The sequence below is a fragment of the Populus euphratica genome, unplaced genomic scaffold (genome assembly GCF_000495115.2).
Source record: "Populus euphratica unplaced genomic scaffold, PopEup_1.0 scaffold120.1, whole genome shotgun sequence".
NCBI classification, from domain to species: domain Eukaryota; kingdom Viridiplantae; phylum Streptophyta; class Magnoliopsida; order Malpighiales; family Salicaceae; genus Populus; species Populus euphratica.
Window position 1 is genome coordinate 907,819 of NW_011499918.1, and position 20,312 is coordinate 928,130.

General features: G+C 34.2%; 4 protein-coding genes and 1 pseudogene across 8 annotated transcripts; 2 read left to right on the top strand and 3 right to left on the bottom strand.

The window, feature by feature from the left end:
* Positions 1 to 1,591: 1,591 nt before the first annotated feature.
* On the top strand, positions 1,592 to 2,367 carry LOC105134868 (putative germin-like protein 2-1). Its single transcript, XM_011039434.1, has 2 exons — positions 1,592 to 1,703; positions 1,790 to 2,367. Exons 1-2 carry the CDS (start codon positions 1,592 to 1,594, stop codon positions 2,323 to 2,325), a joined length of 648 nt encoding a protein of 215 aa, XP_011037736.1. The 3' UTR covers positions 2,326 to 2,367.
* Positions 2,340 to 3,327, top strand: LOC105134900 (probable protein phosphatase 2C 28; annotated as a pseudogene).
* A 408-nt stretch (positions 3,328 to 3,735) lies between these two features.
* On the bottom strand, positions 3,736 to 8,238 carry LOC105134869 (histidinol dehydrogenase, chloroplastic-like). Of its 3 annotated transcripts, XM_011039435.1 has the most exons (15): positions 8,082 to 8,234; positions 7,833 to 7,954; positions 7,613 to 7,734; positions 7,440 to 7,492; positions 7,265 to 7,337; positions 7,018 to 7,119; positions 6,832 to 6,933; positions 6,641 to 6,712; positions 6,502 to 6,564; positions 6,363 to 6,404; positions 5,831 to 5,890; positions 5,572 to 5,682; positions 4,800 to 4,970; positions 4,327 to 4,417; positions 3,736 to 4,178 (listed from the first exon to the last, which is right to left on the bottom strand). In XM_011039435.1, exons 2-15 carry the CDS (start codon positions 7,945 to 7,947, stop codon positions 3,895 to 3,897), a joined length of 1,461 nt encoding a protein of 486 aa, XP_011037737.1. In that variant the 5' UTR covers positions 7,948 to 7,954; positions 8,082 to 8,234; the 3' UTR covers positions 3,736 to 3,894. The 3 variants fall into 3 exon arrangements, with proteins under 3 accessions (XP_011037737.1, XP_011037738.1, XP_011037739.1); XM_011039436.1 differs by lacking the exon at positions 7,833 to 7,954; XM_011039437.1 differs by lacking the exons at positions 3,736 to 4,178; positions 4,327 to 4,417 and adding an exon at positions 4,464 to 4,616 and having other exon boundaries at positions 4,649 to 4,970; positions 8,082 to 8,238.
* Positions 8,239 to 10,223: 1,985 nt separating this feature from the next.
* On the bottom strand, positions 10,224 to 14,441 carry LOC105134870 (uncharacterized). 3 transcript variants are annotated; one of them, XM_011039439.1, is made up of 6 exons: positions 14,032 to 14,441; positions 12,991 to 13,203; positions 12,215 to 12,363; positions 12,064 to 12,132; positions 10,675 to 11,982; positions 10,224 to 10,447 (listed from the first exon to the last, which is right to left on the bottom strand). In XM_011039439.1, the coding sequence occupies exons 1-6, from the start codon at positions 14,248 to 14,250 to the stop codon at positions 10,402 to 10,404; spliced, it is 2,004 nt and encodes a 667-aa protein (XP_011037741.1). In that variant the 5' UTR covers positions 14,251 to 14,441; the 3' UTR covers positions 10,224 to 10,401. The 3 variants fall into 3 exon arrangements, with proteins under 3 accessions (XP_011037741.1, XP_011037742.1, XP_011037740.1); XM_011039440.1 differs by having other exon boundaries at positions 10,224 to 10,565; XM_011039438.1 differs by having other exon boundaries at positions 10,224 to 11,982.
* Positions 14,442 to 15,377: 936 nt separating this feature from the next.
* Positions 15,378 to 20,081, bottom strand: LOC105134901 (small RNA 2'-O-methyltransferase-like). Its single transcript, XM_011039477.1, has 8 exons — positions 20,070 to 20,081; positions 19,780 to 19,863; positions 19,143 to 19,232; positions 18,194 to 18,648; positions 17,758 to 17,979; positions 17,394 to 17,400; positions 16,631 to 17,216; positions 15,378 to 16,172 (listed from the first exon to the last, which is right to left on the bottom strand). Exons 1-8 carry the CDS (start codon positions 20,079 to 20,081, stop codon positions 15,640 to 15,642), a joined length of 1,989 nt encoding a protein of 662 aa, XP_011037779.1. The 3' UTR covers positions 15,378 to 15,639.
* Between the last annotated feature and the right edge of the window lie 231 nt (positions 20,082 to 20,312).

Here is a 20,312-nt window from a genome sequence, read left to right on the forward strand (position 1 = left end):
AAACATAGATTTTTTTTTTTTAGAATCCACAACACTCTATTAAAGAAAAGGATGGAAAACGAAGAAAGGTCACACCCAAAAGGTCAGTACCAAGCAAGAGCTTGAAGGAATTTGGAATGATGTTACGCACCTAATATTTTTGCTTGAGCAAATATTTTGAGACAAATTTTTTTTCCTTTAATGAGATCATGCATTGTTTATTTTTTTTTTAAATAAATAAAATGGTAAGATTTGAACTCGTAATCACTTGGTTGTCAAAACTTTGATATTATGTTAAAGAACTAATTTAACCCCAAAACTTAAATTGTTAGGTGATATTTGAAAATAAAATTTATATTATTTTTTAACAATAATCAAGAAAAAAGATTGCAAAAACCATTTATTATGAAACCATAGATATGGGAAATAAAAAAATAAATAAATAAATTAAAGATAGGGACTATAATCACTTATAAAACTATTCTGATGGGATTATACAAAATTCAAGTCATTAGGGTCATGTACTGGCTTGTGAAACTGATTTGCAAATTTAAGTAGGTGGACTTATGTTCTTTTGTCTAGTGAGGCTGGTTAGTTTTTCTGCTCAATAACAGTGTTGTAGCATGTATTACTTGTATGGTTATTGCTTCTGTGACTATTATGTAACTATTATGTAAGTAAAGTTTTAAAATATAATTCTATTAGATAATTATATAAATTATATTTTAAAATCTAATTTAATAGCTAAGTTATTGAGTTGAATTAGTTTTATGATAAGATATTAAAATTTTGTTGACCAAACAGTTATCTCACTACTCCAATTTTATTTTATAAAAATTAAACACATTATAATATAAATTTGTACAAGTTTCAAACTTAAATGATTTTTTTTTAAAGGAGTGTGTTAGAAAATTATATAAATCATATCTTAAGATCTCACTTAACAGTTTAAGTTATTGAATAAAATTGATTTTTTTATAAATTAATATATGTAATGATAATGCTTCTCTGTAAGTGAAAATATTTTAATTTTGAAACTTATATAAATTAATACTAATTTTTAAATTAAAATGATATTTTTACATTATATCAAAGTTTTACTGATACAAGTTCACAAAGTTAAATCATACCACCTCAATTTTAAGACAATATAGTGAGGAAGCCTCTTCGTACTTGACACTTAGCAGCATATGAAATGACATGTAAGGCTACAATTAATTAATAAGAATTACATACCGTCTTTCCATTGAACTATTTAGCTTAAACAGTCCATGACCAAATCTTACCTTAACTATTTTGTGCCCTTGATAAATTAAGGCCGGCATGTACTGAAAGATCCCCAGATTATTAATTATGGCCTGTATGTATGAACGAGATAGAAGAAAGAGAGGACTAGTAAGCAATAAGATTCTTCCAACAGGACGGCAACGAGTTATGGTTTACAGCTTGATTTAGCTGATTAATTAGTTAATGATCTCCTCTAGCTCTCAAATGTATATATATAGGAAGTATTAAAGGTATTTGATTCACAACTAAAAGCTCGATTAATATTATTTTCTTGGTACACAAGCAATTAATTGTTTCACAGAGCTTCCATACCTTTGATTTCCCAATGGCTCCTTCCATTATTTTCTTTGGATTTCTAGCTTGGTCCTTCTCCTTTGCCTTGGCATCAGATCCGAGCCCGATTCAAGACTTCTGTGTGGCAGGTGGAGATGGCAATGGTATGCATCATGTAATTTGTTAAGCTCAATGTTTTTGTTGATTTTTTCATAAAATAAAATAACACAATTTAATTATTTTATGGCAGTTCTTGTCAATGGCTTGGCTTGCAAGGACCCCAAGAGTGTTCAAGCTAGTGACTTCTCTTTCAGTGGACTTCACATGCTAGGCAACACATCAAATGCAGTGGGGTCGAGGGTAACTGCAGTGAATGTAGCCCAAATACCAGGACTTAACACACTTGGTATCTCGTTTGCGCGCATTGACTATGCACCATCTGGTATTAACCCTCCACACACGCACCCTCGTGCCTCTGAAATATTGACAGTTCTTGAAGGTAGTCTTGAAGTTGGATTTGTTACATCTAACCCTGAAAACCGTCTCATTACCAAGGTCTTACAAAAGGGTGATGTGTTTGTGTTCCCTGTCAATCTTGTTCACTTTCAAAAAAATGTGGGAACGAGAAATGCTGTTGCCTTAGCTGCCTTGAGCAGCCAAAACCCCGGTGTTATCACCATTGCGAATGCTGTGTTTGGGTCCAATCCAGACATTCCTAGTGACATTCTTGCCAAGGCTTTCCAGTTGCACAAGAATGTTGTCAATTCCCTGCAGTCAAAGTTCTAGACAAGAAATGGGAAATGGTGGGAGAAGAAAGACAAGTTGGTTAGGCCATCAAGTTCTTTGTATTTCATTGGTTTTGTACTATCTTTGTGTGCATGCAGTGGAGTGCTTGTGCTTCATTGCATGATAGCTTGAGTGGATTTGTATTCCATGTATTAAAAGGTGTTTTGTTCTTGAATTCATGTATTAAATCATTCTTTTTCTGTCTTAAATCCCTGTTTCTTTTCACTGATATCCTTTTTTTTATTAGCCACTTGATGTGACTTCATTTTACAAGTCTCTTTCATGGATGATCAATTACCAAGTTTTTTGAGTCCCTCCTACACGTGGCTAATTTAACTATATACAGAGAATCAGCCAAATCCAACTGGTTAATCTGGCTTAATTTATAATTCCAATGAGATCTTAGACATTTCATTGGTGTGTGGATGTATAATTCAATTCAGAAGGGATAAATCACTCTCAATCATCTCCATTTGGATTCAAATAAGAGATAATAAAATATAAAAATAATAATGAGATTTTAGATAGAGCAGACGGTTCTCAAGGATCAATACTAGTTATAGAGAAGTTATGTAGAAATACTATTTGGTAAAGAGAAGTTCATTAATTGTGGCCAATGTTGGTGATTCTCGAGCCATCTTATGTAGAAATGATGTGGCAAAACAAATTTCAGTAGATCATGATCCCCAGAAGGACAAAGAACTTGCCGAGAGCAAGGGCGGATTTTGTGTCTACAGCGCCAGGTGCATGCAATTCTTTTTTCTTCTGAGGTGTGCAAGAGTGGGGACTCTTTTATCTTTTTGTGAGCTCTTGATCTGTGGTTGGCTCAGGCAATGTGCCGCTCATGGACGGGCAGTTAGCAATGACGAGGGCTTTTGGTGATGGGAGATTAAAAACCACATTACGTCAGAACCAGATATAATGATTGCCCATGTTGACGAGGACACTGAACTCATAATTTTTGGGGAGTGGTGGCATGTGGAGGGTGAGAGAAAGGCTTGACAGAGCAAATATATGATGACTACTCTTCGCTTCTAGATGTAACCTGTTTTGTTAGGCATAAATTTAGAAGTCTATTTTTCCTTCCTTTTATCTTTTTTCCTGTGTCATTTTGAGGTGGATGAGCACATGGGATGGCAGCATGAAGTTTCTCATGATAAAATAAAAGAAAACAATGAAGTTTCTCATTATAAAATAAACAAAAACATGTTTAATTAAAGGGACAAAATGAAGTCCAAAAAATAAATATCTCTAAATAATTTCAATTAAAGTGAGTTCTTGTTTTTTTTTTTAATATAGACATGACCTTTCTATTTCAACTACCATCTTTTTTTTTTCTATCCGGCGACAATAACCAAATAATCCTCAACTTGATGCTACCATACAATTTAAATGATGAATTCAGAGACATGAAGCAAATGAGAGATTCATTTATGACTTAATGGGAAAGGTAACGTTACAAGCCAAAACTTTATAGAGATACAACTTGAAATTTCGGTAAACTCAAGCATGGTAAAAATGTCATCCCAAAAAAAAAATGAATATATATGTGGTTGCCTAATTAAAACACTATCTCGTATTAGAAACCTGTCTGGCTTCAATATCCTGAAGTCTAAGAGTTACAGCTCTCTTGTGGGCGTCCAGCCCTTCAACTTCAGCCATGGTTGCCACATATGGACCAAGCTTCATGAGACCTTCCTCTGTCAAAGACTGCACTGTCATGTATTTCTGGAAAGAATCCAAGGATACCCCACCATACATCCGTGCATATCCATATGTTGGAAGGACATGGTTTGTCCCACTGGCATAATCCCCAACACTCTCTGGTGTCCACGGGCCCAAGAACACAGAACCTGCAGAGAAAATCATCCAAGGCTTAAATCTGCTATGTATTTTCTCTAAGAAAATACAATTGAGAGAATTCACTTGCCTTCGAAGGTAGAAACTCGAGAATAGCACCAAAGATGTTAGAAAAAAGGCTATAGTATTAAAAGAGCATACCTGCATTCTCAATAAAGTTCTCCCACTTCTCCGCATCTTTTACATTAATGATTAAATGCTCAGGAGCATACAAGTTTGAAAAGGAGACAGCCTTAAGAAACCCAATAATCATGTTAGCTTCGGAAAATAAAATATAACACTAGCATAATGTTAAATGTACAGATTTCAAGAGTATACCAAATGAAAGTGACTGAAAAAATCTTGCAGGCACCAATTCCAAACCAACTAATCGATACAGTTTGGGGACTAGTATATGAGAGATTGTTAAAACATTTTTCATGCTCATTATTAGCATAGTCTGCAAAATTAGCAACCCCATATTCATTTTTATTTTTGTGATTCAAAAGCACATGTTAAATTCCTTAGAGACATAAGAATTCTAACCCCCATCCTATTCCCAATAATGCAAAGCAAGCAACTTCTGGATTGACATTACAAGTATCCAGGCAGAAACAGTCAAATAAAAGACTGACCTCAACCATGTCATGAGCAAAGACGGTGAAACTGTGGCTAAGTGCTTTTGAAGCATATTCACCCCTTGGTAGGCTTTGACGTTGCTTACTTATTTCCACTTCAATGACTTTCATATCCACACCATCCCCGGCAACTACAAGAACAACCTGGCTATCAGGGCCATGTTCAGCCTGGAAAATGCAAAGAGTTCAATAAAAATATCAGGCAAGATAAAACTATGGCATATATGAAAGCAATGAACATCTAATTCATGATAATTGAACCTTTGAAAGGATCATAAAGGAAATTTTGATTTAATTTTTAACATTGAAGATAGAAACATGCAACAAGATGATGTCCGTTTGTTTTTGCGGTTGAAACTATGTTTCAAAAGTGCATTTGGCTTGAAAAGATATTAAAAAGATGCTTTTTTTAGTGCTTTCTAATGGTTTTGATATGCTGATGTCAAAAAAAAATCATTTTAATGCATTTTCAAGCAAAAAACACTTTTAAAAAACACTCTATCCCACAATACCAAACACATACTTAGTACAATGCCCTGATACTGAGCATGCATGTAACCTTTATAAGGTGAAATAAATAAACACATTGTAAAATCTTATTTATTTTATTTATCAGTTTATCGAATTCTTTGTTCTGCCATTAATTCAATCAGTATCTGTAACATTAGAACTTCCTCACTTTGGGAGAATTTTATGAAAGATGAAATACTACATGCATCACCAACACAACATGAATATGAACATGGTTAAAAAAGGAAAAAAAAAGCACCTGGGACAGTAGATCCGCAGCTATATGAACAGGACTAGCATAACTGTCAGCAATGACTAAAACTTCAGAAGGCCCAGCAGGCATGTCAATCGAAATCATTGCTTCACTGTTCTGTTATGTGAATAAAAGCAAGGACAAACTGAGTTGAATTGAAAAAAGGATTAGCATTTTCTACCTATGCAGAGAAAGAGATGAAATAAAATATTTATGTAGACTAATAGGCTTCAATAAAGTCCAGTTGGAGAGAAAGTATCCATACTTGGAGAATCATTTTTGCAGCTGTCACATACTGATTTCCTGGCCCAAAAATCTTCTCAACCTACAAATTTCAGGTGAAAGGTGCTAGCACATTACAACTAGTAACAAAACACATCTCTAGAGTATGTAAAAATTTTCTACATATTTAAGCATGCAATGTCTGTGTTAATACAAAACTAGTTTGAAAGTCAACTTTTCATTTGTGAAATTATTAAATAATAATCTTTGCAAATTTTTCAAAAACATTTTTAGCATAAATTTGAGAGGATACAGTGAGGTAAAGAGAAGAGCCAATATATGCAGGTTATTCTCGTATCACAAAAACAAATAACAAAAATGTAGTGATTTGATATGGAAAATACAATGAACTTTTTGTCCATCAATTCCATAGCAAACAACACACTCCACAAGTTAACAACAGCAAATACAAAACACAAATATAAATTCCACAGAGGAACAATAAAAGGATTGTTTGTTCTTATTATCAGATTTTCAGATACAAAAAATTGAGCAATGAGTTGATGAGTAAATACCTTGGGGCAAGAATCTGTCCCCCAAGCCATGGCAGATATAGCCTAGAAATGAAAAATTAGTAAGATCACTAGGAACTGAATACAATAAAGACAACGTGCCCAGTGCACAAAACATATGGCCATAAGTTTGTTTTCTAACCTGAGCTCCACCAGCTTTAAGGATGTGAGTGACACCAGCCTTCTTGGCACAGTACAGTACCTCCTATGAAAGACCACAAATCCACTCCCATTAAGAACATGCTTTGCAAAAGTATAGCATTTCAAATACAAACAAATACCTTGCATATGCTGCCATCCTGAGATGGAGGAGTTGCAAGGACAACAGTTTTACACCCAGCAATTTGTGCAGGCTAGTTTACAAAACAAACTAAAATGTCAACCAAATGAACTTAACTAGAATATGACAATCATAATAAAAATGATAGAACTTGAACCAGCCAAAATAATTGGTAAAACCCAATCAACTTACAACAGCAAGCATCAGAGCTGTGGATGGTAAAACTGCAGTTCCCCCTGGTACATAAAGACCGACAGAACCAATGCTCCGAGCCACACGTTTGCATCTAACACCCTGAAATATTTGGAAATAATCTGGGCCTAGCTATCAATGGAAACACACAGTAAAAGCTAGAACCAATCACTAGAATTGACATACTTTCATGTTCTCAACGCTTTTTTCAGTGGACTTTTGAGCAAGATGAAATACATATATGTTGTCATATGCCACATCAAATGCTTCCCTAACAGCGGCCTCAAGCTGCCATTCAGCAAAAGGCAAAAAAAAAAAAGAAGCCAAAAGTTACATTTGGAACCAAGAATATCAAACCATACAAACAACTTCAAATAGTAAATTAGAAATGCAAGGAAATTCTTTTATTATAAGATATATTTTTGGAATTCACCTCCGGATCAGGAAGCTCAGAAACATTCTCGACAATCTTGTCCAATTTGACTTTGTCAAATTTTGCAGTATAACTACAAAGAACAGATAAACAGCTCCATCGGTCTAACCTCGTTACTAAAACAAACACAATGGTAAAACTATAAAGATAAAATAGTAATTAAAGAATGACGGACTCTTTAACTGCATCATCGCCTCTTTGACGAACATCATCAACAATAGGATTAACCTAAAAACAACAAGCAACAACACTACCTATCAGCAATTACCTTATCAGGACTTCAACACAACAAACTTAAATTTTAAAAATTACACCCTTTTCAAAACAAAACAAAACAGGGTCACTTACAATGCCAAAAATGGAAGAGAAATCAATACGAGGCCGAGCTTTCAAACTTTCAACCTCTGCATTACTAAGTTCTGATAACCTATAAGACTTCATTGCACACATTACTCTCTTCAACTTACACCCTTCAACCACAACAAAAGACAAAAAGAACTCATCAAATTAACAATAACATCAACGAGAAAAAACAAGCAAAATTGAAACTTTTCCAGTGAAGAAATACCTAAAGAGAAATTGGAAGATGGGTTGTTTCTGGGTTTTGAATAAGCAAAGAGACTGAATAGTGGAGGTTTGATTAAAGCGTTGGTCTTGTTAAGTAATAGAAGCTGGGAGTCCATTAATCACCTTGAATCAATCAGATTAATCACAGTAAAGGTCACAATGAGAAATGAGGATTTTAGTATAAAGTTATAAGCTTTATGTTAAAGATTATTATAAAAGAAAAATATGAAGGAGATTGTTACAGAGTTACCTATTAAGTGAGAAAGAGGGTTATGAATGTTACTGGAAAGCTGCGGCGGCAGTGGTGTTCGTGGTGCTGGGCTTTAACTTTTTAAGTTCAAGTGTCTGTAAATTAGAGTCAGTCAACAAAAGAAGGTGTTTTTGTATTCTCTTTTTTTAAATTAAAAAAAAAAAGTTTGATTTTCTCAAAAAATAAATAATTAAGAAAATGGGTTATTTTCACTTTTTCAGTAGGAACTTAGAATTTCATGTTGATAGTTTGAAATATTGAATTTATGTTATTTGCCCTTCAAAGTTATATCTTTTTTTTCCTTTTATTATCGGATTTCTATTGCTGCCCTCAATTGTCACCCTTGAGTTAGTTTGGTTGAGAGGTATTCTGATTTTTTTAAAAGATATAATATTTTTTAAACACAAATCATATCTTTAGAAATTAAAAAAAAAAAAATTTCATTTAAAAAACAGAAATTACCTCCTATCTGACTAGGTTTTTATAGTGGGATTGAATCCAAGATAAAAAGTTACAAGAAAAAAAAAATAATACCTATTTTTCAATTTATATTCATTAGTTTGCCTAGATAAGGTGTAAAATGTATTAGGGGTGAGCAAAAAAACCGATAAACCGAGAAAACCGGAAAAAAAAAATAACCGAAAAAACCGAACCGAAAAAAAAATTGAGTTAACCGATTAAAAAATCACAAAAAAATTCTGGTTCGGTTCGGTTTTGGTTTCTAAAATCTAAAACCGATTAAACTGAACCAAACCGAACTGATTCAACCAGATCAATCCTTAAAAAAATAACTATAAATAGCATATTTTTTCTAACCCTAAACCTAAAACTTAAACTTTGCTCTCTATATTCCCTGCACATAAAAGCAGTCGTCCTCCCCTTCTCTATGCATCCCTCCTCCTTGATTGGAGAAGGAGATTGAGATGGTGCTGCATTCTCTACACACAAGATCAGTCATCACTTCCTTCTTTATGCATCCCTCCCCTCACCCTCCCTTTCTCTCTGCATCTCTCCCCTCCCCTTCTCTATGCATCTCTCCTCTTTGACTGAGATGGTGTAGCTAAGTTGGATCGATCGCCATTAAGTTTCGGTTTATATTGGTTTGGAAGGAAAAAAAACCAAACCGGACCGAACCGAATATGGTCGGTTTAAACCAGTTTTCGGTTCGGTTCGGTTCAAAAACTTGAAAAAAAATAATTTCGGTTCAATTACTTATTTTAACCCAAAACCGGACCGAACCGAAAATGCTTAGCCCTAAAATGCATGGATAATCTTCCATCAAAGAGAGAAATTTGTATTTAATGTGATGATTGACATGGATACATGGAAATAATAAAGGGAGGAAGAGATCATTGTTATTAAACCAGTTCGGTTTTGGATATTAATTCATGAGATTACAATTTGAGAATTAACTTGTATTGGGTTTCAAAATAAAAAAGAATAGTAGCTAACTTAATCGATTTAGTTGATGAGTTCATAAGTTAATTAATTCGATTAAAATTTAGTTAAAATTTAATTTAATTTTAAAAAAATTATATTATATTATTTAAACTTTTTAAAATAAAAATATCAAAATAATATTGTTTTAAAATAATAAAGTTAAGTTAATTTAGTTTATTTGTTATCTAAATATTAAGACGGATTAGATTTAATAACTTTAAATAAAAATAAATAAAGGCATAATTTATATAGTTAATATACATTACAACAATTTTTTTTATGCAATAAACCAAAAAAATAAAAAGAAATTTATAACTATGTTATTTTAACTTTTAAAAAAATATTATTTTAAAATAATTAAGTTAACATAAACTAACTCATTTAACTTGTGGTTAAGATATTAAGACGGATTAAGTTTAATATCTTTAAAAAAAAAATGAATGTATAGTTCACATGTATTATAAAAAAAAAAATTGGTCTTTTTAACTATGTTATTTTAACTTTTAAAAAAATATTAAAATAATATTATTTTAAAATAATTAAGTTAGCATTTGGCAAACTCACTTAACTATGGTTGAGATATTGGTACAGGCTAGGTTTAATATCTTTGAAAGAGAAATGAATAAAGACATTTCAATCACACAGGAAGCATAATTTGTATGGTTAACATACATCACAACTTTTTTTAAAAAAAAAAAAAAAACTATGGACAGAGTTGAATGGCAGAAATATACAATGTTTGATGCAACAGTGACTCACCAAGCTGTAAAAAAAATGATCTAGGAAAAAGAATAAACACTACATATTACTTTGATTTTGATCACTGCAGTTCAAACACATTATCGAATTATATTCACATCTGAAATATTTTGATTCAAGCTCATGAACTATCCAGAATAGGAGTAATGTCCTGGAAATCCTGCAACCTGTTTCTCCTCTTTGTGTTCAAAGCTTCTGCGGATTCATAAGACAATGAGCGTCATGCTGTTGGATTCCTTGACGAAACAGCATTCATGGAGGTACCAGTGCCATCTTGAAGATCAACTGCAGTTCAAACACTCAAACATTACTGAATTATATTCACAGCTGACATATTTTGATTCAAGCTCATGGACTATCCAGAGTAGGAGTAATGTCCCGGAAAACCTGCAACCTGTTTCTCCTCTTTGTATTCGCATCCTCCGCAGATTCGTAAGACAATGAGCGTCGCGCTGTTGGATTCCTTGACGTAACAGCATTCATAGAGGTACCAATGCCATCTTGAAGATCAATTGCTTCAAGTTTTTGACATATTCCCTGCTGAAACTTTTGATAAGAATTTTGATGAACTATGTTGGCATTTAAATTTTCATCATTAGATGCTTCTTCATAGTTCCAACTATTGAAACCTTGGCCAAGGTCTGCAGTAAACAATTCCTGTTCTTCTCCTTCTTCTTCTTCAACCATATCTGCCCAACTCTTGCAACGAGATTTGAGTATTCTGTCCTGTCCGAGAGACTTACTTCCATAAGTATCTGCTGATTGACCCCAGTCACAATCAGTGGAAGCATTCAATACTCCTGCGTTGTCAATAAAGGCGGTCTGTTCTGTCGGACACTTTAGACATGTGTTGCTGTCTTCCATTGCAGATTTCCTATGGCCAACATTTTCCTTAACATTTCTTTTCCAGCTTGTATGATCATCAGATAAGCCTAACAGTTCCTCAGAGAGATTTTGGATTGCATTCTCTTTTTTTGTCTCAACTGTATCCTCTCCCCACCTTATCTTAATCTGATCTCCTTTATCAAACCCCAAGGAGCATCTTCTCGGTTGTGTAAATAGTGCTGGGGAAGTGAATGGCTTCTTCTGTGTGGAAGCGGGGCCTGTTTCAGTGAAACTAAACCTATTCTCCTTCATTTTGCTAACAAAACCAAGCCTATCAACTGGGCTTTCAAAATAAGAACCTCTCTTCCAGCTATTGTCAGCTGCAGTTTGTAGAGAAGACTGTGGACCACTCAGTTCAGATGATATGCAATGAGAACTCCCATTATTGTATACAAAGTTTTTCCCAATCTCAGAGCGATTTTGCCAATAATATCTTCTATTCTGTTCATCTGCCAGCACTCTCTCTTCATTAAATCTTCCTGTGCACTTTATAGAGTCTATGAATCCGGAAACGTATGGATCTCCATTCGGGGAGCCAGCAACCTGTTTCAAATTTCTGGTGGAAGGCAATGTCAAAGATCTTTGGTGATCTTCATTCTGTTCCATGGGGTTAACTCTCGAATGTGACTCAAATTCAGCCAGGATCTGACAAGCACGCTCAAAAGATTTAGCATATGAATCATCCATTGGTTTACTTCCAGATGAAGCTTTTACAGTTTGAAGCAGAGATTTTGCTTCAGGAATTCTGTTCATGTGCATCAAGCATATCGCCAGGTTGCATTGCTTGTTCTGATCTGGCTCCAAAGAGAGCGCTTTCCTGAGAAACAAATTTTATTTCATGAAGAAGATTATCATTTTCATGTCTAGGTATATCTTTCAGCGTAGAAATATAGTTTACCTATAATGTTGTTCAGCCAAACCATAATCGTGATGCTGCAAGTAAGCCCAGGCCAGGTTCCCTAGTATTCTGCATCATTTAATGTAGAAAATGAAATGATATCCAGAGATGTACGGTAAAAGTAGGAAACAAAGTAGAGCAGGTGTATCACCTTGATCTTTCCTGCTCAACTGTTATTTGAATCTTCCTTCCATGAGATCTTGCTGTCTTTGTCTTCTTGCCAGAAAAAGCAATACCCTCTTCAATGAGCTTCAGTTTGCATTGAAGCATTTCAATCTCTTCTTCAATCCTTCCAGATCTCTGCAAAAGATACAAGCATGCATCACAACTCAATATAGCTACACAAAAGGAACAGGAATCATTACATCAGCCTCAGTCAGGTGCAGACCAAAGATGTCATCAGATTTCCTCCAAACTATTACTCAACCCAAAACAAGCCTTAATCCCAAACTTGATGGGGTTGGCTAAATGGATCTGCTAACCAGATTCCTCAAAACAAAACGAAAATTATTCAGCCACATACATTGCAAATATATGCTTCTAAGTCAACAATATATTTTAGGTCTCCTAATGAAAATAATAACTATCTCTACCATATAAAGCATTTGAACTCCTTAAAAAGCCCTTGTAGATGAAAATTTCATAACTTAACTACATCAAGAACTGAAAATGTTTAATTTTTGTTTAAAACAGCACCTTTGCAACAGATGGATCCTTCACCATTAATGAAGAAAACTACTAAACCTTACAAGGATGCATTACTAAGAAGACAGCTCACAAAACATGTAAGATGGGTTCTTCACATAGATTTTCCTGATGAAATATCAGCATGCAAATGGACAAATCACATTACAAAATCATCAGAGTCAATTCTAGCCAAAACACTACATTTTGCAAAGATTAAAAAAAAAAAGAAGATCACTTCACCTTGTAGAGCTCAACTAGCACATTGTCAATAGATTCCTGGGAATCACAAGGGCAGAGATGACGGAAAGATTTAATAGCCTCAATTGCCTCATCTGCTCGATCCAATTGCTTCATCACCACTGCCATATCTTTCAAGGCACTGTCAACTCTATCCCCAGCATTGATAGCAGCCCAGAACAGCGACACAGCCTTGCTCGGATCCTTCTCTATCAACTGTAATTAAAGATTCAAATATCAAAATCACACGCATACACTGGAATCAAACCGGAGAATCAATCTCTTCAATTAAGTTCCAAAAATCAGTCATTGATGGGTCCTCTTTAAACATTAAAAACATAGAAGAACCTAAAATGGAAAGTCAAAATCTGTAATGGAAAGTCAATCACAAGAAGAGTTAAAAAAAAAAAAAAAACAACATTTTCTTCAATCCTGAGGAAACTAATGTATGACCTGACATCCCCTAGTGGTATAATCTAATTGTATTGTTCTTTACTACTTTAATACCTGAATTCCTCTTATCGGGTGACAATGTCTCGTGCATATAGCTATTTAACTCAATTCCCTTTTCCTTTTCTCACTCCTTTTCCCTACAGCAATTCCCATGTGAAATCCACCGATTTCTCATGCAGATAAGAGTTCCAAACAATGAAAATAGGTAACAGTTTTTCAAATTGCTACAAGAAACACTGAACTACCAACACCAAATCCCATACTAACCTGTAATATCCAAACGGACCAAACCCAAAAATTCATAAAACAAAGATCAATAACATTCAACTTTATTACGAACCAGAAATTACAAAAGAATTCACACAAAAAAGAAAGATAGACTAGAATCAACTTATGCAAGAGTTTGGCATTTTCATTTTTTGTTTAAGAATAAATCATACCATAGCACAAAAAAAAATCCTAAGTTTATCATCCTCTGTCACAATTTCAACCAAACAGATAATTACTATTCTTCAAGAGAACCCATCAAGTCTAAAAAAATTTCAAAAACCCCTTAACCCAGACAACAAAAAAGCCATTGAGAATTAGTACCTGAACATGTTTGGCTCTAACATAAGGAGAATCACCAGCAGGAACTTTATGAACAACATGAAAAAGATCACGTTTACAACTAGGATGAGACACCCTTTCTTTCCTCTCTGACATGGGCATCATTACCACCTCCGGTGATTGTTGTGACCTCCATGACGCCGGCGGTGTCCAGAATCCCCTTGAAGGAGAATTCTTGTTGTTGTTGTTGTTAGACCACATTTTCAAGAGAAAGTACTAATCTTTAAGACCCTTTTTCTTAAATTTTTACAAGAAAGTGATATACATAAAAAGAAATCAAAGAATTGGGTTTCTTGTGACTGGAATGATAGCTTTATTTGCGTTTGGTTAGAGAGAAAGTGAAGGAAAATTTTTATTGAGAGAGAAGAGAAAGCACAGAGAGGTGTGATGATTGAGAGGCAAAAGAGAAGGTGAAAAGGTGAAAAAGAAAAGACTAGCCGTTTTATAATAACTAGCCGTTGGAACTCGCACGTTTGGCCTCTTGGCACGTGTGTTGGTGTAATTTTTTTCCATAATTGTTAATTCTCTCTTCTTCTTTTTTACAAGTAAATCTTATTTTTTTAATTTGGAATTAAGGAATATTTTTTGTGGGGGGATTGAATTAGGGCACTAATATTCTGTGTTATGGGAGGTTTAGGGCTTAAATTAACTTATTTTGTAAATCTAAATTCATGACAACCAATTTATTCAATGATTTTATTAGAATATGTGAATAAAGATTTGGGATTGTTGTAATAATATTGAATGACTTTAATTCACTTATTAAAAAGAAATAGAATGATATTTTTTTATGACAAGAAATTCAACCAAAATAGGGAGTGAAAAAATTTCAAATTAAGATAAACTATATCCAAACTATCTAAATTATATATGTTTGGTAATAAAATACAAGTTGCTTTTACATCATTAAATTCTTTAAATTTCTTTTTTTTTTGTATTTTAAAATCTTTTTTTAAAAAAATATTTTTTTTATTTTTACTTTAAATTAATATTTTTTTATTTTTCTAGATCATTTTAATATACTAATATTAAAAATAATTTTTAAAAAATAAAAAAATATTATTTTGATATATTTTCAAATAAAAAACACTTTAAAAAACAACCACAACTACACTTATAAACCTTTTAAATTCCTGAAAATATCTAAAAAAATCAATTCTGAACAAATGCATGTTATGTACGAGGCTTTATTCACCCCTCGAAATTTCAAAAGTAATTGATGTTATGATACTATGAAAATCCCTGTAATCGAAAAGTTTACCGAATCTGATAGATTATATGATTTTGCATGTCCCCGACGGTCACTCATCTTGAAGAGAGAGGTGGGGTGTTTTGCATATAGAAACTTGTATTCATGGGGCTGGAATTCCCTTCAAAAGATTTATAAATGGCATGGGGGCTTTCAAAGAGAAAGAATCATGCACCAAACAAATTGGCCTAGGAGCAAAAGACACGCATCCATTCTGAGCCTGCACTTGTCTAATTCTGTTAGATACCCTCTGCTTCCTAAAAATCATATAATTTATCAGTACAGACTAAAGCTGTACTGATAAGCTAGAATCTGTCAGTGTGGTTTCAAAACCCCTGGTATTAGTTACTTGTTAGAGAGGGTACCGATCCGAATCCGTCAGTGCAGTTCCGACTCCATACAACTTTGCAATGCTGAGATGAATTTTGTTTTGTCAGTAGATCATCTTCATCAAGCAGGCTCTCCTGTTTAAAGACGGCTATCTGAGAAGCAAAACCTGGTTCCACATCACCAGAACCACCAACCCCACTGAACTCCACGCTGTAATTGTGCTTCTTCACTAGTTCAGATGCCCAGTGGTTGAACTGCCCTCTTGTCCACTCAAACTTGTGGTCATGGTTGCGAAATTTATGAGACTTTAACTGGCTTTTCTCGTCTGGGTATTCTTCTTGAGTTGCAAGACTAGATCTTTGTAGAATCAAGTTGTCTTCGTAATTTCGGGTGGAAAATATAAGAACCTTTGGACGAAAATAACTCAATGCTATATCACCAAAACGACAGGCCTGGTTCTCCTCCATATGCTTTATTACCTTTAAGCTCCAAAAACATACAGGTGCAAAAAAGAAAATCGCAGGAGAATGAAACAGTTCATTGATTTATAGAAACATCTCTAATCATGCCAAAAGATTGTTGCAGTGCAATTACCTATGCAAAAACTAACAGCATAACGACATGGAGAGCCTACTGACATGGAAAGTATAAGAATGACGGCACAACTAGAAGCAACACAGGGCTAACCATTTTTCAAAACGCCACTGTATCATTAATTTTGTAAGGCATATTTGAGCTCTCCCCGCATTCACAGGAAGGTTGTCTATTGGCACAATAATATACTATAAAATGTCAATTACCCCAAAAAAATATGGGGAATCCAACGCATTGTGTGTTCAAAAGCACTCACGAATCCCCTTTCTAAATGTTCTAAAACAACAAAAAATATCAAAGGTTAGGTAAAACATGCTTCTTGATTAATACAGCCTCCATTGTATGATATTCAAGCCAAAGAAACACCACATTAGATGCTAAAACCCATTCCAAGAGCTCTAACCTAGCAGGAAATGGATTGGGATAAAGCAAACTCTTTATGAAAGTTTCCAAGAGAAAAACTAATGTCAAGGGCATCAGCAGAGCAATTTAGCTTCTCCAAAGGCATACCAAGGTCCTTAAAATATGCATCCAACCATGAGAGAACTTTCAGAGAAGCACTGTGGGTAGCATCAGTCTGCTTCCTATAAATGTCCTTAGGGGAACACTCTATGATCAAATCCCGACCCTTGGAAAATACTTTTACTTCACATCTAAAGTTGCTTTCCAGTCCTACTGATTCTCCATCACCCGCATTTAAACCTCCTCCATCTGCATATTCAGTCGCAAGTCCAGCTACCTCAGTAACCTTCAACTTCTTCTGTGATCTCAGTAACTTGCATGATGCCTTTAAAGGAACACTTGTAGTTGAGAAGATAGGCTCAGATAGCCGATGCTGATGGCAGAATGCGAATAGGATTTCCCTAGGGAAGGAACCTCTCCAATTTGCTTCAGTAGTGAATACCGAGGGCAACTCTGCTGCAAGTATTGCTTCTCTAGACAACTTGTAATTTCCACTAGGTATCTTGTTTATAAGCATCCTGAATAAAACCATCTAAATTGGTTAAATTATGAATACAACAGTTGATTAATTAAGAAAGCATTCAACCTTTGGTGATAGGAGATGCAACCTTATGCAACAATGTGAACTGCAGGCATCACATAGGAGATGCAACCTTTGGTGATAAACAGTAGGAGCCATTCATTGCCTCAATAATTAATAAGGAGCGACAAATGATCTAGATTTTAAGTAGTTAGAACATACAACAGTTGATTAAATAAGAAAGCATTCAACTTCACATAATAAATTAAGAAAATAAATAACAAAAAAAGAAGAAGAAAGAAGAGTTATAACTTGGAATGTTATGTGCAAATGAAAATGCATCAATAAAATGACATTATATTAGAATGACTTGAAATTTATTTAAACAAAAAGCTTATCCTTTGCTGACATTATTCAACATGAATTAAGCGTTGCCTACAGAAAGAGTACATCAAGTTTGCATCAAACGTCATTGCAGAGAGAGGCTAGTGATGGTAAAACAAGAAATTCATGGGAAAGAGTTCAAAAGAGATCTGTAATACGATTGGAGGACAAGTGTTCATGGAAAAGTTCTTTAGACCTCCATGTGTATCCAATGGAAGCCATGATTGCATCACCGTATATTCCTTGACCACAGAAGTAACTTGCCCTTGCATTAGGAGGTCCTTCCACATGAAAATCTTTCACATTTCCAAGGTCCGACAACAGATCCATCACAAGTGACTTAGAAGCAGCAAAATACAATCTGGTCTCTGAAGAAGCTTTACCAATAGTCCTATGGAGAAAAGTATGAAGTATTTCCAAAACAAGTCACTCTTTCCTGTTTTGATAGGAAAAAATAAGATGTTATTTGGAAAAAACAGAATATAATGCTTCTTCAGAACAAGAAAAACATCACATCATGTCATGTCTGCAAGGAATGAGGAACCCATTTTAGGTGAAAAGACACATCATCCCAGGCTTTTTGTATTACAAACACTTCCGCCTACCTTGAGAGCAAAACCTTGCTGGCATCTGTTACACCAAGTTCTTCTGCAATAACATCCAGGTAATATCCGGCGGATGAAATATTAAGAGTCACTGGCTGAACAGTCTTATCCAGTGAAGCTGGAATTTGTATTGCTTTAACCAATATGCTTTCTGGGGAATCAGATTGCTGGATATCTGATGACTCTATGATTTCAGTGGGGTATGGATTTTGCTTCTGAATTGAAAGCTGCCCCTTGGATGCAACACAGCCTGATAATTTTGGTATAGTCCTCATAATTAATGACAAAGCCAAAAAAGGTTTTAATTCCACCTCAAGGTTGAGTAATTTACACAGATTACTCGTCTTTGTATCACAGGCAGTAATGACAGAAGCACGTACCAGACCATAAAGATCACCTCTTCTCAGCAAAGCTGCTCTAAGGTGACCCCTCAATGGATGAAGAGGTAGAGGGAACTAACAAAGACACAAACAAAGGAGAGGTTAGAGAACAGCACAATGGACAAACCAGTTCAAGGATCCGTACACATATATGTCTTGCAAAAACCAAGTGACATGTGAGTATTATATGTACAACACAACCTGTTTTACAATTTATTTCTATACAAACTAGCAACCTCGTCTGAAAAGAGATATAACACTAGTAAGTGGTGGGTGGACTAATGATTCGATTTTTTCAATGAATATATCATGAATGCTCACATAAAAAAATGACCAAAAAATTGAGCAAAATTACCCTACTGCCATTGTTTTCATTCATAATGTTTAATGGGCATTGCTCTTTATTGGAATGTGAATTTATCAATTAATTGATTTTAAGATTAAGTGGTTTGTTTTAAGTATCATAATTTTAAAAAACATACATAATTTATTTAAAATAAATAATACTCCACAGATAATGCAATTATTTGTAACGTGTTTCACAATATATTTCTATACAAACTACCAACCTCATCTGAAAATAGATATTTGATTTGATCAATCAAAGCATCACAAGGATCCTTATCAGATGGATTTTCAGCAACGGAATGGTGGGCTAGCTGCAGGAGAAACAGTAAATAAATAGTCAAGTAATTAAATGGCATTGCAAAAAAAAAAAAAAAAAAACAGGGTGAGGATGAAAGAAAGATATACATCTGTCTTCATATTAATGAACTAAACTTTAGCAGAAGCAAAGCTGAAAACTGCATGATAAATAAATTAATCTCAAAGCAAAGACAATAAATAAACAAAAACCTCGTAAAAATACAATAGCTGCTCTCTAACCAAATGCATTACCCAAAGAACAAATTAATCTCGTCACATAGTTACACAACACGAGCGGATACAGGCAGACTACATAACCAACACAACTTCATAACTAATAAATAATCAATTCCATATCCATCCAAATTTGGTAATGACATTCATTGCACATTATCAGCAACAATGTTCAATAAAATAAAATAAAATAAAATAAAAAATTCAATCATGATGAAGAGAAGGCATATCATTCAATCACAAGGCTGTATACTCATCCTCTGCTGGCAAGTTTAATCAAATTTGAAAAGTGCCAACGATAATATAAAGAAGGAAGCTGAAGCATACCCTTTTTAAAGCCAAATCTGCTGCAGATTGCTCGGCATCCTTCTTCTTTCTACATATATCTGAAACAACAGTAAATTCTGGAAGCTATAGCTGGCACCGAAAAATAGGAGCTTTCTGAGGAATTGCCGATCCTGGGAACCCATTCTGAGTTGACTCCTCCTGTACCTCCTCTGCCTTAAAACATCCCTTGCTACCAAACTTTTGGTTTATGATAGCCTTAGGTGAAAAAATTGTCTTCTTCACTCAAATTTCCATAAGCAACCTCCAAAAGTTCTCATAAAAGTCACAACCACGCATATCATTGTCAATAACGAAACCAATTGACAATTAAATAAAGTAAAATAAAACTTAATCATGAAATGCACAATGCTAGAAGTCCCAATTTGCTACTTCTTTAATCAGCAAAAAAAGCAGCTATATTCATAAAAATAAATAAATAACACAAACCATAGGCAATCAACCTTTAGATAAAGAGATGAATAAAGCAATTTTAAATGAAAAAAATTGCTTCACTCCATTTTCCATAAGCAACA

Coding starts and splice junctions, on each gene's coding strand:
- LOC105134868 (XM_011039434.1), top strand. CDS start 1,592: ATGGCTCCTTCCATTATTTTCTTTGGATTTCTAGCTTGGTCCTTCTCC. Junction 1,704..1,789: donor GGCAGGTGGAGATGGCAATG/GTATGCATCATG, acceptor ATTTTATGGCAG/TTCTTGTCAATGGCTTGGCT.
- LOC105134869 (XM_011039435.1), bottom strand. CDS start 7,947: ATGGACTCCCAGCTTCTATTACTTAACAAGACCAACGCTTTAATCAAA. Junction 7,338..7,439: donor GGCGATGATGCAGTTAAAGA/GTCCGTCATTCT, acceptor TGTTCTTTGTAG/TTATACTGCAAAATTTGACA. Junction 7,120..7,264: donor CTGAGCTTCCTGATCCGGAG/GTGAATTCCAAA, acceptor GCTGAATGGCAG/CTTGAGGCCGCTGTTAGGGA.
- LOC105134901 (XM_011039477.1), bottom strand. Junction 19,233..19,779: donor CAGATTTGGCTTTAAAAAGG/GTATGCTTCAGC, acceptor TTTCTCCTGCAG/CTAGCCCACCATTCCGTTGC. Junction 17,980..18,193: donor AGCAAGGTTTTGCTCTCAAG/GTAGGCGGAAGT, acceptor TTTTCTCCATAG/GACTATTGGTAAAGCTTCTT.
- LOC105134870 (XM_011039439.1), bottom strand. CDS start 14,250: ATGTGGTCTAACAACAACAACAACAAGAATTCTCCTTCAAGGGGATTC. Junction 12,133..12,214: donor GTTGAGCAGGAAAGATCAAG/GTGATACACCTG, acceptor TAAATGATGCAG/AATACTAGGGAACCTGGCCT. Junction 10,448..10,674: donor AATACAAAGAGGAGAAACAG/GTTGCAGGTTTT, acceptor GAGGAGAAACAG/GTTGCAGGATTTCCAGGACA.